General features: G+C 39.3%; 1 protein-coding gene across 9 annotated transcripts in view; it reads left to right on the top strand.

Moving 5' to 3' along the window:
- The first annotated feature begins 7,133 nt into the window (after positions 1 to 7,133).
- LOC131221221 (DNA mismatch repair protein MSH5) overlaps positions 7,134 to 13,956 on the top strand; it is a 152,657-nt gene continuing 145,834 nt past the window's right edge. For 7 of the 9 annotated variants that reach the window (XR_009159110.1, XM_058216406.1, XM_058216408.1 and 4 more), the window contains exons 1-2: positions 7,134 to 7,250; positions 12,518 to 12,549. Coding sequence is in view for 6 of the 9 variants with exons in the window: in XM_058216406.1 (XP_058072389.1) it covers positions 7,215 to 7,250; positions 12,518 to 12,549 (68 nt within the window). In the remaining 3 variants the exon portion in view is untranslated. The remainder of the gene's footprint in view (positions 7,251 to 12,517; positions 12,550 to 13,956) is intronic. The other 2 variants (XM_058216412.1, XM_058216416.1) reach the window with 2 other exon arrangements.

A 13,956-nucleotide genomic window follows, 5' to 3' on the forward strand; every position in this document is an offset into this window, starting at 1 on the left:
TTTTGTTGTGAAGAGTAGTTTTATAGATTGATTAAATGCTCAATTGGTGCAAAACTTGCCTACTAAATGAAGCAATCTTTTTATGAAACAGATTTTTGTTGAGTTTGATCTTGTTCCACTAGCAAGTGCTTCCCTCGCAAAGGTTCATGTTACTCACATGCATGATGGCAAAAAAGTTGTTGTATTTTTAATTTTTTGGCGTTCTTCCATTTGCATAGGCAACTAGAGCTTCAAACTCCAGATTGGAAATCTCTACGGCATAAATTTAGAACTTTTCATATTAAAGGTTACATTCTCTATGGTGTCCTAATGCTTTGTTTCTTTCTTTCTTTCTTTTTTTTTCCTTTTTTTGTTTTGTTTTATTTATTTATTTATTTATTTTTACATAAGGTGTGAAGAAGAAAGTTGATAAAGTAATAGTACTTGTGGGGAAAAAAGAGGAGAAATTTACCATAGAGCTATAGCTACGGATTATAACTGTAGCCATAGATTGTCGATAATCTCGACCATAGTTCGATAATATCGAAGATGAATGCCAAATCGTCCAGCAACAAAACTTGAAAAATGGATGAATTTTCGATATTATCGAGAATGGTTCGATAGTATCGAGCATAAGTCATCGATAATATCGAGAAATGATTGATAGTATCGATAACTAATATTGAGTAATGACTATAGACCTATGGCTACAGATTATAACCGTAGCCGTAGATAGTGTAGCAGAGGTATTTTCGATAATATCGAAGATGAATGCCAAATTGTCCAGCAACAAAACTCGAAAAATGGATGAATTTTCGATATTATCGAGAATGGTTCGATAGTATCGAGCATAAGTCATTGATAATATCGAGCAATGATCGATAGTATCGATAACTAATATCGAGTAATGAAGACCTATAGCAATGAATTATAACCGTAGCCATAGGTAGTGTAGCCGATCTAGCAGCCAAGACAAGACATTAAAATGAGGTGGATCAAGTGATGGATGGTGTGGATGTCACACTAACATCTCAGTTGGCCCATATATCCTGGTTGTTATACACTTGATGTAGTCCCAATGGAATGTTAGAGCTATCTACACAAGTGAACTTCATGTATGTGAAACATGCGATGGATGGAAGAGATGAAAATATGTCTAACTCACTCTCTCTCCTTACTCTCTTGGAAGAACAAAGAGGCGACAAACCCCTCTTTCATTATTTGTAACTCCTCTCCATCTAAGATATAAATACTTCTAATATAGTGAAGCATATAAAATGCTAGAAGGTGGTAGAGTATTATAATTGACGCCTACCTAAAACCATTTTAATGGCTAAAACAAAAGTTTAATATTTGAAAACATTTTTAAAATCTTCTAAATGCTAGGCTAGTGAAAAAACCACTTGATGAACATTGATACCTAAAATCTAAGCTATAAGTGAGTTATCATTCATATATACCAGTTCATAACATCTCACAATCATATATACCAGTTCCTCCTCCCCAAAACTCAGAGTGTGGACACTACACATATCAACATGTCACATGGTTGCTATATCAGAGTTGTCCATCAGATGGGTCCCTCTCTGCGGATACCCTAGCCCAAACGTATGGTGGGTTCATTGGAAAAGTATAACCAGAAACTCCAGTTTCTTATTCATTGCAATGCATTTCACTTCCATCATCTACAAACACAAGAGAAATCTCCCATTTTCCATAGCAATACAATCAAAATCAGCCAAGAGAACTATAGAAGCCTGTACACACACCGTACCGGCTTACTTTCTTCATAAACACCATACATTCACATTAAAAAATCCCCTCCCCACCATCTAATATAAAGTAAAGAAAAGAGAAAAGTAAAATCTTTGTCCATCTGCTCAAAACTATTCGTACCTCAAACCCATGATATCTAAATTCACAACCACTATTGATGCTCATCAAGAATCATGGATATAGACCAAACAATGTCGATTACTGTGAGGAAGGGCTTGGAAGATCGCCTTCGATACTCCAAATGGCTTCGAAAAAAGCTTGAGAGGATGGCTTCAGTGAAGAAGCAATGCAAAGTGGAGAAGAAGAGGGAAACACACGAAGTAATGAAGTGTTTGGTGAAAACAATAAATGCAGAATACAAAAGGTTGATGTAAAATAGAGAGATCGTTCGATATTATCGACCTAATCTCGATATATCGAGTTTTAAACATTGATATTATCGAGAAATCCACGATATACCGAGAAAAGTTGGAAATTTCATGGTTCGCCGCTGGACAGATTGCAGGTAAATTTGATATTATCGATCCATACTCAATATATCGATTTTCGATATTATCAATATATGATCAATATATCGAGAAATTGTGGAAATTTCATTGTTGGCTGCTGGACATTTCAAAGGCAGAGTCAATATTATCGAGCAACTCTCGATATATCGAATGTTGAATATATTGATATTATCAAGACAATCTCAATATACCGTTAAATAATGCAATTTTTAGTGTTTCTTGATGGATAGTTTGTATGCAAATTCGATATTATCGATCGTTTATCGATATATTGAGATATTTAGGTTCGATATTATCGAAGTGTTTTCAATACATGTCGATATGATTTTTTCCATCAACCTCACTAGACATAAATGGTAAGTTATCGATAATATCAATCCATTGTCGATATTATCGATAATATCGATCGTATAGAGATACTATCGAAGGCAAATTTTTTAGTATAGTGCAATGTGTTGACTCGATATTATCGACATATTGTCGATATATCGATACTTATATGATGATAAAATCGATGAGTCCTAGATAATATCGATGAACACACATATAAATTTTAGAGTAATTAATTTTATTTTTTTTCAATTTTTAAGAAAATTAGGCTATTTTTAGGGCCATCCTCCATCCACAATAAGGGCCCTAATTTGAGTGAGCTGATTGGCATGAATGCATAGGTAGCTTATGCACATGAGTGACTAGTTGATGTAGCATACTTGAGCCATGGCAGATGTACATTGTAGCCTGTTTCACAGTGAAACCTTAAGATTCACTTCAAGCAACTCTAGTTCATATTACAAAGAAGCAGTTCTTGAATTCTAGAACATTCAAGAGATCATTACAATGTATTGGAAAGTTCAATCATCATTCACTATTGATGCCAGATTGTTAGAAATAATTAAACAAAGGATATACAAAATATAGTAGGGCTTTTAATATGTAGTTTTTACAAATGGGACCCATGGTTTTAAGCTATTGTCTGTTGATAGATCATGCCCGAAAATCTCCTTGATCAGGTGATCTGAACTCTCAAGTAGTGGAATGCAAATAGCCGTTCAAGATGAACATTATAGATATGGTGAAAGGTCAACTTGAAAAGGGCCCTGAGATCGGTGGCCAATATCTTAAAAAATGATCTGTTAAATAATGGGACCCACTGATCTACTGAGTACATGAAGCATATCCTCAGGCCAAGCAATGTGGGAATTGCATTTTATGGCATAGAGGTAAGAACAAATAAAAAATGATCCCACCTCCATTCTGCTTGGTTTCCTGTATGATTAATTACATTATCACAACTCACTCCACCTGAGCATCCAAACAATAGTCTTGTATAGAGAGCGGGAGGGAGGGAGCATCCAATGGGCCCTATTGTTAATGGCTAACAAAAATTCAGCAGGGCAAACTGAAAGTTGAGCGGGGCAAGAATAATCACATGTATTTAGGTCAGGTAGGGTCGTGTTGGATTAGTTCCGAGTATATTGAACTTCATGTTGGATTTGGGTTTGGGTTTGGGTTGGGCACCTGGGGTTGGAATTCAGGTCAGACTTAGAGGTTGGGTCCTCTAGATGTCATGTTGGGCTCAGGTTGCCCTCAACCCAATCCAACCTACCCCTCATTACAACTTGGGTTTGGATTAACTGGCCCAACTTGAGATGGGGTCAGGTTCACTTAGGTTGTCACAGTCTTGAGCGGGGCAAACATGAAATTGAGCTGGGCAAGCATGAAATTGAGTAGGGCAAACTGAAAGTTGAGCGGGACAAATATGAAATTCAATGGGGCAAACATGGAATTGAGCGGGGCAAACATGGAATTTCAGCGGGGCAAACATGGAATTGAGTGGGGCAAACATGGAATTGAGTGGGGCAAACATGAAATTGAGCGGGGAAATCCGAAAATTGTGCGAGACAAACTATCAACATAAGCGAGACAAACTGTAAATTTGAGCGGGGCAACTGGATATTGAGCAGGGCAAGCTAGATATTCAATGGGGCAAACTACCGAAAATTTAATGCGTAATCTCAGCATTCAATGTATATTCCTGAATAATTTCATTTTTCAATTATTCAACCATTGCATTTTACCAAGTTCAACGTTAGCTAGATTAGTGAACATTTATACGTTACGATGCAACAAGAAGATGTTATTTGTAACTAGTTTTGTTGGTTGGTTAATTAGTCACATTTTCTTCATGAAATGGGTTGGATTGGTATTATTTTGGATACGGCAAAATAATTCTATTAGATCTAATGTATTTATTCGATCTAATAAGTACCTTGTGTCAGAATTGAGAAAGTTTATGCCTCGAATCTTTAGTATTATTTTATTTATCACCTGTGCCTACTATTTAGGCAGAATAGCGTTGCCAATTGTCACTAAGAATTTGAAACAAACCTCAGAAACAGAAGAAAGGGGGGAAAGTGCGGACGAAACCGACGTAGAAATAGAAGCGACTTCCGAAACGATGGGGACTAAATAGGAACAAGGGACATCCACAAAAGAAGACCCTTTCATTTGTTCGGAAGAAAATAAAGATTCAGACAAACTATATGGGAATCAAGGGTTTCAAGAAATTTGGAAGTTGGAAATACTTAAAGAAGATAGAGACCTCTTCTAGATTGAAAAACCTCTTGTGACTCTTCTTTTCAACTATAAACGATGGAATTGTCCATTGCGATATATAAAAAACGATCGCTTTAAGAAAACATTGAGCGGGGCAAATTAGAAAATTGATCGAAGGAAACATGAAATTCAACAAGGGAAACATGAAATTCAGCAGGGAAAATATGAAATTGAGTGGGGAAAACACAAAATTGAGTGGGGCAAACTTGAATTTCAGTGGGGGAAACATGAAATTAAGTAGGGCAAACTAGAAATTCAGCGGGACAAACTAGAAATTCAATGGGGCAAAGTAGAAAGTCAGCGGGGCAAACTAGAAAATCAGCGGGGCAAACTGGAAAATCAGCGGGGGAAACTAGAAAATTAGTGAGGCAAACTAGAAAATTAGCGGGGCAAACATGAAATTGAGCGGGACAAACATGAAATTGAGTGGGGCAAACTAGAAAATTAGTGGGACAAACATGAAATTGAGCGGGGCAAACTTAATAGATAATTTCATGGCTTGAGCCCGAAAATCTAAACGTATCCAATGTTCAAATGGACTACACCGCATGAAAATTTTGAATTGAACTTCTAATGTTAATCATTTCTTAGGGGCCACAGAAGTTTTGGATCAAACTTATAATTGTGTTTTCTATTAATCCATGTCTATATGATCTTATGAATAGGTTTGATAACAAACAAACATCACTGTTGGGCCCACTATGGTTTCAACGGTGGAAATCATTTTGCCCACTATTTCCCATGGTATGGTCCACTTGATCTTTTGATATGCTTCAATTTGGGGCTAAACCCCTTAAATTAGATGGAAAAACGAATGGACGGCGTGGATATACTACATACATCCAATGTGGGCCAAACTGAGTTTACTTAGTACAATGGGAGCGTACTGACTAACTCAGTACGCAATTTGATTTTGCTTGCTACGCCCCACAATGATGTTTTATTTGTAATACATCATGTTCATTGGATTATGTAATACCCCTCTGTTTTCATCGGATTATACATACACCAAAACGCTATATGTGAGAGGGAACCTAGACATTGAGGGAGGGAGCCTAGACATTGAGTGGGGCAAACATGAAATTGAGTGGGGGAAACATTAAATTCAGTGGGGAAAACATGAAATTCAGTGGGGAAAACATGAAATTGATCAGGGCAAACTTGATTTTCAGCGGGGGAAACATGAATTTTAGCAGGGCAAATCATGAAATTCAACGGGGGAAACATGAAATTCAGCAGGAAAAATTGAAAATTCAGCGGGGCAAACATAAAATTCAACGGGAGAAACAGAAAATTCAGAGGGAAAAACTGAAAAATGAGCAGGGCAAACATGAAATACAGCGGGAGAAACATGAAATTCAGTGGTGCAAACTAGGAATTCAGTGGGGCAAACTAGAAAATCAACGAGGCAAACTAGAAAATCAGCGGAGCAAACATGAAATTCAACGGGGCAAACTAAACAATCGTGGGGCAAACATGAAATTGAGTGGGGCAAACTAGAAAATTAGTGGGGCAAACTGGAAAATCAACGGAGCAAACATGAAATTGAGCAGGGGAAACATGAAATTCAGCGGGGCAAACTAGAAAATCAGAAGGGCAAACTTAACAGATAATTTCATGATTTGAGCCCAAAATTGTAAACCTATCCAATGTTCAAATGGACCATACCACATGAAAATTTGGAATTGAACTTCTACTGTTGATCATTTCTTAGGGGCCACAGACTTGATAAGAAACAAACATCAATGTTGGGCCTACTATGGTTTCAACGGTGGAAATCATTATGCCCACTGCTTCCCATGGTATGATCCACCTTATCTTTTGATATGCTTCAATTCGGGGCTCAATCCCTTAAATTAGATGGAATAACGGATAGATGGCATGGATATACTACATACATTCAACATGGGCCCAACTAAGTTTAAAATATACCTGTGGTGCGTGCTTTCTTCACTGGATTGATCATTTTTAGAACAAGACAAAATACTGATAAGGGGAACCTAGAAAATGGGTTTTTTTTGGTCTTTCTATTGGAAATGAAGTGAGAAAAGGGGGTGAAAGCAACGGCGGTAAAAGCAGCGGTGGGTGGAAAGGGAGAGGAAAAGCCACAACCGTGAAAAGGAGTGGTAGTTTCGTCGTCAAAGTTGCTATCCGCGCGTGATAGTCTAAGTTGGTAACTTAAGTTTGTATTGTTACATAAAAACCGCTGGATAAAAGGTGGAGTCCACAGTCGTAAAATTCTCTTTCCGCGCCAATAATCACCTATTTTGCGTGCATTTGCTCCGGAGACGGATTTCTCTCACTCTCTCTCTCTCTCTAAAAGAGCAACACGCGATGGAAGAAGTCGACGAAACGGAAGCTGAATCGCAGGTGAGCGTCCAACCATCGTCTATTTCAGTCTCTGTTCATCTAAAGTTTCGTCTCATTTTCCCTTCATTCAAGTTGACTCAAAAGCATCTCTGTATCCTTTGATATTCCACCACCAATATCGTCTCAGAGATCCTTTCTCCATATGTTTCATTTACCAACCCTCTAAAAAATCGACCGCATTCTGCTACTGTTCTTGCAAATCTGGGTGCGTTTGGGGATACTCGAGGTGTACACGAGTCGAGCCGAGCTTTGCCCAGCTCGTGCTCGACTCGGACTGCTCGAGTCTCAGCTCGTGCTCGGCTCGGTCTTTGAGCTCGGAACAGCAGCTCATGCTCGGCTGGGTCGAGTTCGAGCCCGGCCAGTGGTCTCTGGTCGGATGGGTTCCGCTACTCGGACGGCCGGAAAAAATGGAGAGAGTGGAGGATAGGACTCACTTTCGAAGAGAAGCTCGTCCGGACAGACGCTGGAAGAGGGAATGTCGCCGGGCGGAGAGTATTGGGCGGAGCTCATCCGGATAGACGCTGGAAGAAGGAAATGCTCGTCCGAACAGACGTTGGAAGAAGGAAATGTCGCCGGACAGTCACTGGAAGAAGGAAATGTAGCTGGACGGATGGCCGATTTGGGTGATTTGGAGGGAGAAATGGGGCGATTTGGGCGAAAGGGAGGGAGAACAGGTAGGGTTGCTGGTTTGGGCATACTAGGTAGGGTCGGATGACTGGGTAGGGTTTTTTAAAAATCCTTTATATACTAACTTAAAGTCGAGTCGATTTGAGTCGAGCCGAGTCGAGCTTAATACCGAGTCGAGCTACGTCCAGCTCGGACTCGACTCGAAATGTTCCGAGTGCCCAAAATATGGCTCGACTCGGTTCAAACAGCGTTTTGATCTGAGTCGAGTCGAGCTTTTTCGAGCCAAGCCGAATCGAGTCGAGCAAGTTACCAAGCTTAGGTTGCTCGTGTACAGCTCCAGATACTATAAATTCAAATTGCATTATTAGCCTGATAACGTGGAAATCACCTAAATGCAGTTTCCTTCCTCTGGCTAATTTCAAGTTGGGATCGAAAGGAATGTAAAAGCAATTTGATAGCCACTTCTTCATCAAGAATACTATGAAATCCCATTTTCTTAAAAAAAAAAAAAGGTTAACTAATCAATTTAGTTGTGGATCCAAATGCAGCCTTGGTATTAGTTTCTATTCCACTTTGAACTCATCTGATCTCACAGTTTATGCCTTACAGATGTAAAGATCCCTGTAACTTCAGAGAAAGTGAATGGATTTTTAAGAGGCAATTGTATATTGCTCGGCATAAACCACCAGCTTTCTTTATACGTGGTGCTTTTCTTTCACTGTCCCAGATTGATCATCTGTTGGGTTATTCATTGGATGTAAGATGGAACTGGATACTCCCTTTGGTGCAGACCCAACCATCTTCTTAGTCCTGCAAATGGATTGGTTTTCTTTCTTTAATGCAAATTTATTAGGAATTGAAAACCCGGACAGGCAAAGAATATGACTCACAGAAGAGACCAGCACCCAAACTCATGCTATGTTGATACATGGGACCATTCCTTGTGGCCCGAAAATTCCTCTGGTGATCTGGGCCATTAACTAGCACAATTTCCAATTGTTCAATTTAGATTATCATTAGAAGAAATGAGAAGACAATAGGAATGGAACAATGCGAACACTTGAGATTCTTTCTCATTTTGTCTCCCATTTGTAGGAATGGGTATGGAGATGGGAATAGTTACATGGTGATGGACGTAAGGATGGTTACCAAATATCAATAAGCGTATGGTGTTTCACAGGAGTGTTGATAGTGTACACAACTTGACATTTCTAACACTTCAAGCTGGAGCATAGATATCATACATTCCTAGCTTGCCTTAGATCTCCTTGATTTAATTGTGATGGTAGTCTTTATAAAGTATTGGCCAATTGATTGCTAGAGTGAATGAACGATATGATGAGCAATTTTATCATCACTTTCACTTGAAAAAGGTGACTATCCACTTCGAGATGTTTGTTCCTTTGGTGAAGGACTGGATTATTTGCAATATGAATGGTAGCTTGTTCGTCACAATGAAGAAGAATCAGGGTGCAAATTGTCAAAACCCATTTCACGGAGAAGAGTATTAATACGGGGGCATTTTCACACCGGGCTCGAGTGGGGTAGCCCGTGGGATGCGGGGACACACTCGGGGCGGGTGGCCTATGTGAGGTGGGTGACTCGTGTATTGTGGGCCCCACCCGTGTGAGGCGGGTGGCTCGTGTGATGCGGTACCCATGTGATTTGAGGCCTACGAGGGGGATTCGGCCGAGGAAGCCCCAAAGTCAATGACCTAGTAGGTAGATGAAGAGGTCACATGGAGAGCAGTACCTGACTGAGCTAGACTAACACTGGAAGTAGGACTCCGTCTCGAGTATGAGTCACATTGCATTAAAGCATTATATGCCTCTCTGGATATGGTGACAGAATCCCTAAAGTAGACATGTCGTAGGAAAATGTTGAAGACACCGGACGAGTCATTTTAGAATCAAATGTCATTGTACCAGCCACACAAGCACCTGCTCATGAAGGTTGGCGAACAATATCCCAACATCGATCAACCGTATGATTAGAACCATCGCAATGAGTACGAGAATGAGGAGAACAATCACGACCACAATCGAGTTTATTGAAAGCATGGTTATCATGACCGCCTCTATCAAGGACTTGACCCCTGTCTCAACCACCATAACTAGGAGGACGACTACTAGGGGAGCTCCAACTAGGAGCCCACAAATTGGAAACAATAGATGGGTGATTTATAGCTATGTATGCAGATCTATCAGTGGCCACAGGAGTAGTAGAAGATGAGACATCAACTCTCTGAACAAGGGCATAAACCATTAGAAGTGAAGAAAGGGGCTCCATAGCTATGATATGGAGGCGTGCACTTTGATATTTTGGATTTAATCCGGAGAGGAATTTCATTATTCGAGACTCTTCACGTTGTTGTTGAATAAGTTCATGGTCTTGAATACGGTGAGAAGGAAGGGGATGGTACATATCTAGCTCATCCCACATACTACATAAAATAGTGAAATGCTCCTTCAGGCTTTTGGCATCTTGTTGAAGCTTACATATGTTCAAAATCAGCTTATACACTCTAGATATATTGTGATCTTCAATTACATGTCCCGGATAGTATCCCATATCTTTTTAACTAATGTAAAAAACATAATAGAGTTACTGATGTTAGCCTCTATGTTGTTTAGAAGCCCAGCTATGACCTGGTAATTTTTTTAGTCCAGGTTTTAAAATGCTCATCTGTAAAGTTGGGAGGGTCATCCAAGATATAAGAAAGTCTCTCTCTTCCACCTAGAAATAGCTTGACCGATTGAGCCCATTGTAGATAATTGTTCCCATTCAACTTAACGGTGGTGGTCAACAAGGTGTGAGACTCGAAAACCTCATAACAGCTCCATAAGTGAGCTTATCTTACATACTAGATTAGTACAGAGGTTTGATGATGATCACACACACATATACCACAAGAAGGCGGCATATACACCCTACTTTTTGTTTATAGACGATGACCCAAACAATTCAGAAATCTGGAACCCTCATATAACGGACCCGAATCTAGATAAAGATAAAGCAAAACAGGACTAGAGGTACGCTAGACACATGGAATCCCCCAAAATAGTGGAAAAAATGGCACAAAATGGTGGAATTGCATGTGGAAATCCCAAAAACTTGCTAAAAACCCAATGAATGAGTAAAACTCATGTCTAGATGGTCAATAACAGTGAATCTGACCAACTATGATGAGAAATTTCTTAGAGAAGTCCCTTCGATTGGGGGAAAATGATAGAAAAACTCGAAAATGGGTTGTTTCTGAAACGTACCTTGTGGGGTTCAAAACACACCTTAAACGATTCTAGAAAAATCCACAAAAAATCACCACAAATCATTTAAAATCAATATCTATCAACCCATACACTTCGTAGGTCACAAGTTCGTAGGGATAGTATACTTGCTGCCATCAGCTGTACGGACGCTGACGTGTTTCTGATAGCTACGATCAAACCCGCAGTCAAAGGAAGATTAAAGAAGAATCAGATGAAAAGGAGAAAAAGGTGAGCAAAAAGAGAGAGATGGCTAGGGTTTTATGTCTTATATCCAGACCAAACCCCACACACAGATATGTGTGTGTGTGTACATATATGTACATATATATGCATATGTATATACATACATATGTACATATATATGCATATATATATATATATGTACATATATGTATATGCATATGTATATATGTACACACACACATATATGTACACTCACTCACACACGTGGTACACCGGTAGAGTATACAAACTACACACACAACAAGGAGAAAATGAGGTATACAAATACACTTTCAATAATTCCATCATATTTACATACATAGTTACATACTTGTATTCATACCTTTGTTTCTGTCTACCTCTACATGTAGTTACATTTACACCTGTGTTTCCATCTACCTCTACACGCATTCTTATACCAATTATAAATTTAACCATATATGTGCAGTAAGCATTTCACACATGAACAAAAATTAGACTTCAATCATGTCACGTTGCATGCACATACATAGAGGTTTGCTTAGCGCACAAGTGTGTGGAGCTCTGCCCATCCACATGCAGCCACACATGCAATTATGACACATTTATGTGGAACTTGAGCTCTCCATCAGGTGGCTGCACTAACCTTGTGTCGTAAAAATCAAGCCCGTTCATTCCTTGGGTTGGTCACAACTTACAAAACAAATGGATGGTTGGTAAATTTATTTTTACTGTCCTTTCTTTTTGTATAGTTGGGCCTTCCTGAGCAGTGCAAGTGCTTGATTTTTGAACATAAAGATGTAAACATGTGTCCCACCTAATGGAAAGCCTAGATCACATGTATTCCATATTGGCATGTTCGTGTGGATGGGAAGGGCTCCACAAGTGTGTTGGTTTAGCTAACTTACATGTATATGCATTCTTCTACATGTATTTATGGATATTATCACCGTTTTTGCAGCCAAATCTTAGTATACATTCTCATAAGCATGAAATATGATCCCCTTTACAACCCACCAGCAGGCTATCCTGACTGGTGGGTGCTTGCCTACTTTCTGTGAGACAATAGTATTTTGAATGGTCATCTAATGCCAGATGCAGTATTGCAAAACACAACATTAATGATGTCTTGATCATTTCTTTTGCCCTTTCATCTACTTGCTTATGCAGGTGTACATGGCATGTATTGTGCAAGGTCAGAGGTAAGCTTGTTATTGTTGAAACAATTTTGATCGATATTCCATTTAATGTCTATATCCTTCTGAGCAATTATGAGGGGCTACTTTTCAACCTTTACCTACATGAAAAGTTCTATGTTGCAATTCTATGTTTTTGGACAATCACCTATGATTAGAGCTGTACACGAACCAAGTTAGCTTGGTTAGCTTGCTTGACTCGACCCGAAAAAGCTCGATTAGACTCGGTTCGAAATTGAGTTCGAGTCGAGTTGAGCTGATTTATTGAGCTCGAAAAAATTTCGAGTAGAGTTCAAGCTTGCCCAAGCTCGACTCGACTCGGATCGAACGTCAACTCGAATCGACTCGGTGACTCGGTTATTTTGATATTGATGTTGCTCGCCAAGTGTTTGATGAAATGGCTCAATGAAGTGTTGTTTCGTGTGCATACATTTTCCGCAGGATCGACTAGTGGCGAGGAAGGAATGGATATGAAACAAATCATTAAAAAAAAACTTCACATTATAAAATTGCCCTCAAATCATGATTTTGACGTTGCCCGCTCAGTGTTTGATGAAATACTCGTATGTTGTTGTTACTGTTTTGCATTCTGTGAAAAATTGAAGATGCGTTGTATGTGTTTGAGAAAATGCCGCATAGGCTTGAACTCGGCTCAAACTCGCGTAAGATGCTGACCGAGCCGAGCCGAGTTGACCAGTCAGGCTCGAGGACTGAGCCGAGCCAAGCTATGCCAAGCTCGACTCGGTTCAACTCATGTACAACTCTACCTATGATATATGCCTAAGTGAATCAACTCATGGATCATGCACACTTTTAGATGGTTGAATTGTCAAAAACTTGTACGAGTGATATCTCATTCATCTAAGGTTAGATTGACTTGAAAATTAAACTGTAGGCACCTCTTGATGAGTCCTATGAGATGGGTGGAATGGATCAGGTCGAGTATGGTTCAGATTGGATATGGGCCATTGATTTTATTTTTATTTTTTAAAATTCGTTTGAGATTGAATTGAACTGAAACTTGATCCTTGCCCAATATCAATGTGTTTAGCACATTGAATGGCGTAGATGGACCAATATTGACTAAATATGAGCTTTGAACAGGTTAGTACATTCTTGTATATGGCCAGATTTGTGTCGTACATTTTTTCTTGATTGATCTAAATGGTATGTTGCATGCTGGATAATTGTATATACTGACCAGATGCATCCAAGGACATATGGTATGTTGGAGGATGTCCTAGATGATTATAGTTAGTGATGTGGTTAATTGCATGTGGCGATGACAGAATTCAAAGCATGCTTTGGATCATTTGCCTCATTAATTGGGCATTTGGTGATTATGATGTTGATAGCATGTTGAATATGTGTATTGGTGCTCAAAAAGCCAAGGCATGCCCATTTTGTGATGAT

The sequence above is a fragment of the Magnolia sinica genome, chromosome 12 (genome assembly GCF_029962835.1).
Source record: "Magnolia sinica isolate HGM2019 chromosome 12, MsV1, whole genome shotgun sequence".
Taxonomy (NCBI): Eukaryota; Viridiplantae; Streptophyta; class Magnoliopsida; order Magnoliales; family Magnoliaceae; genus Magnolia; species Magnolia sinica.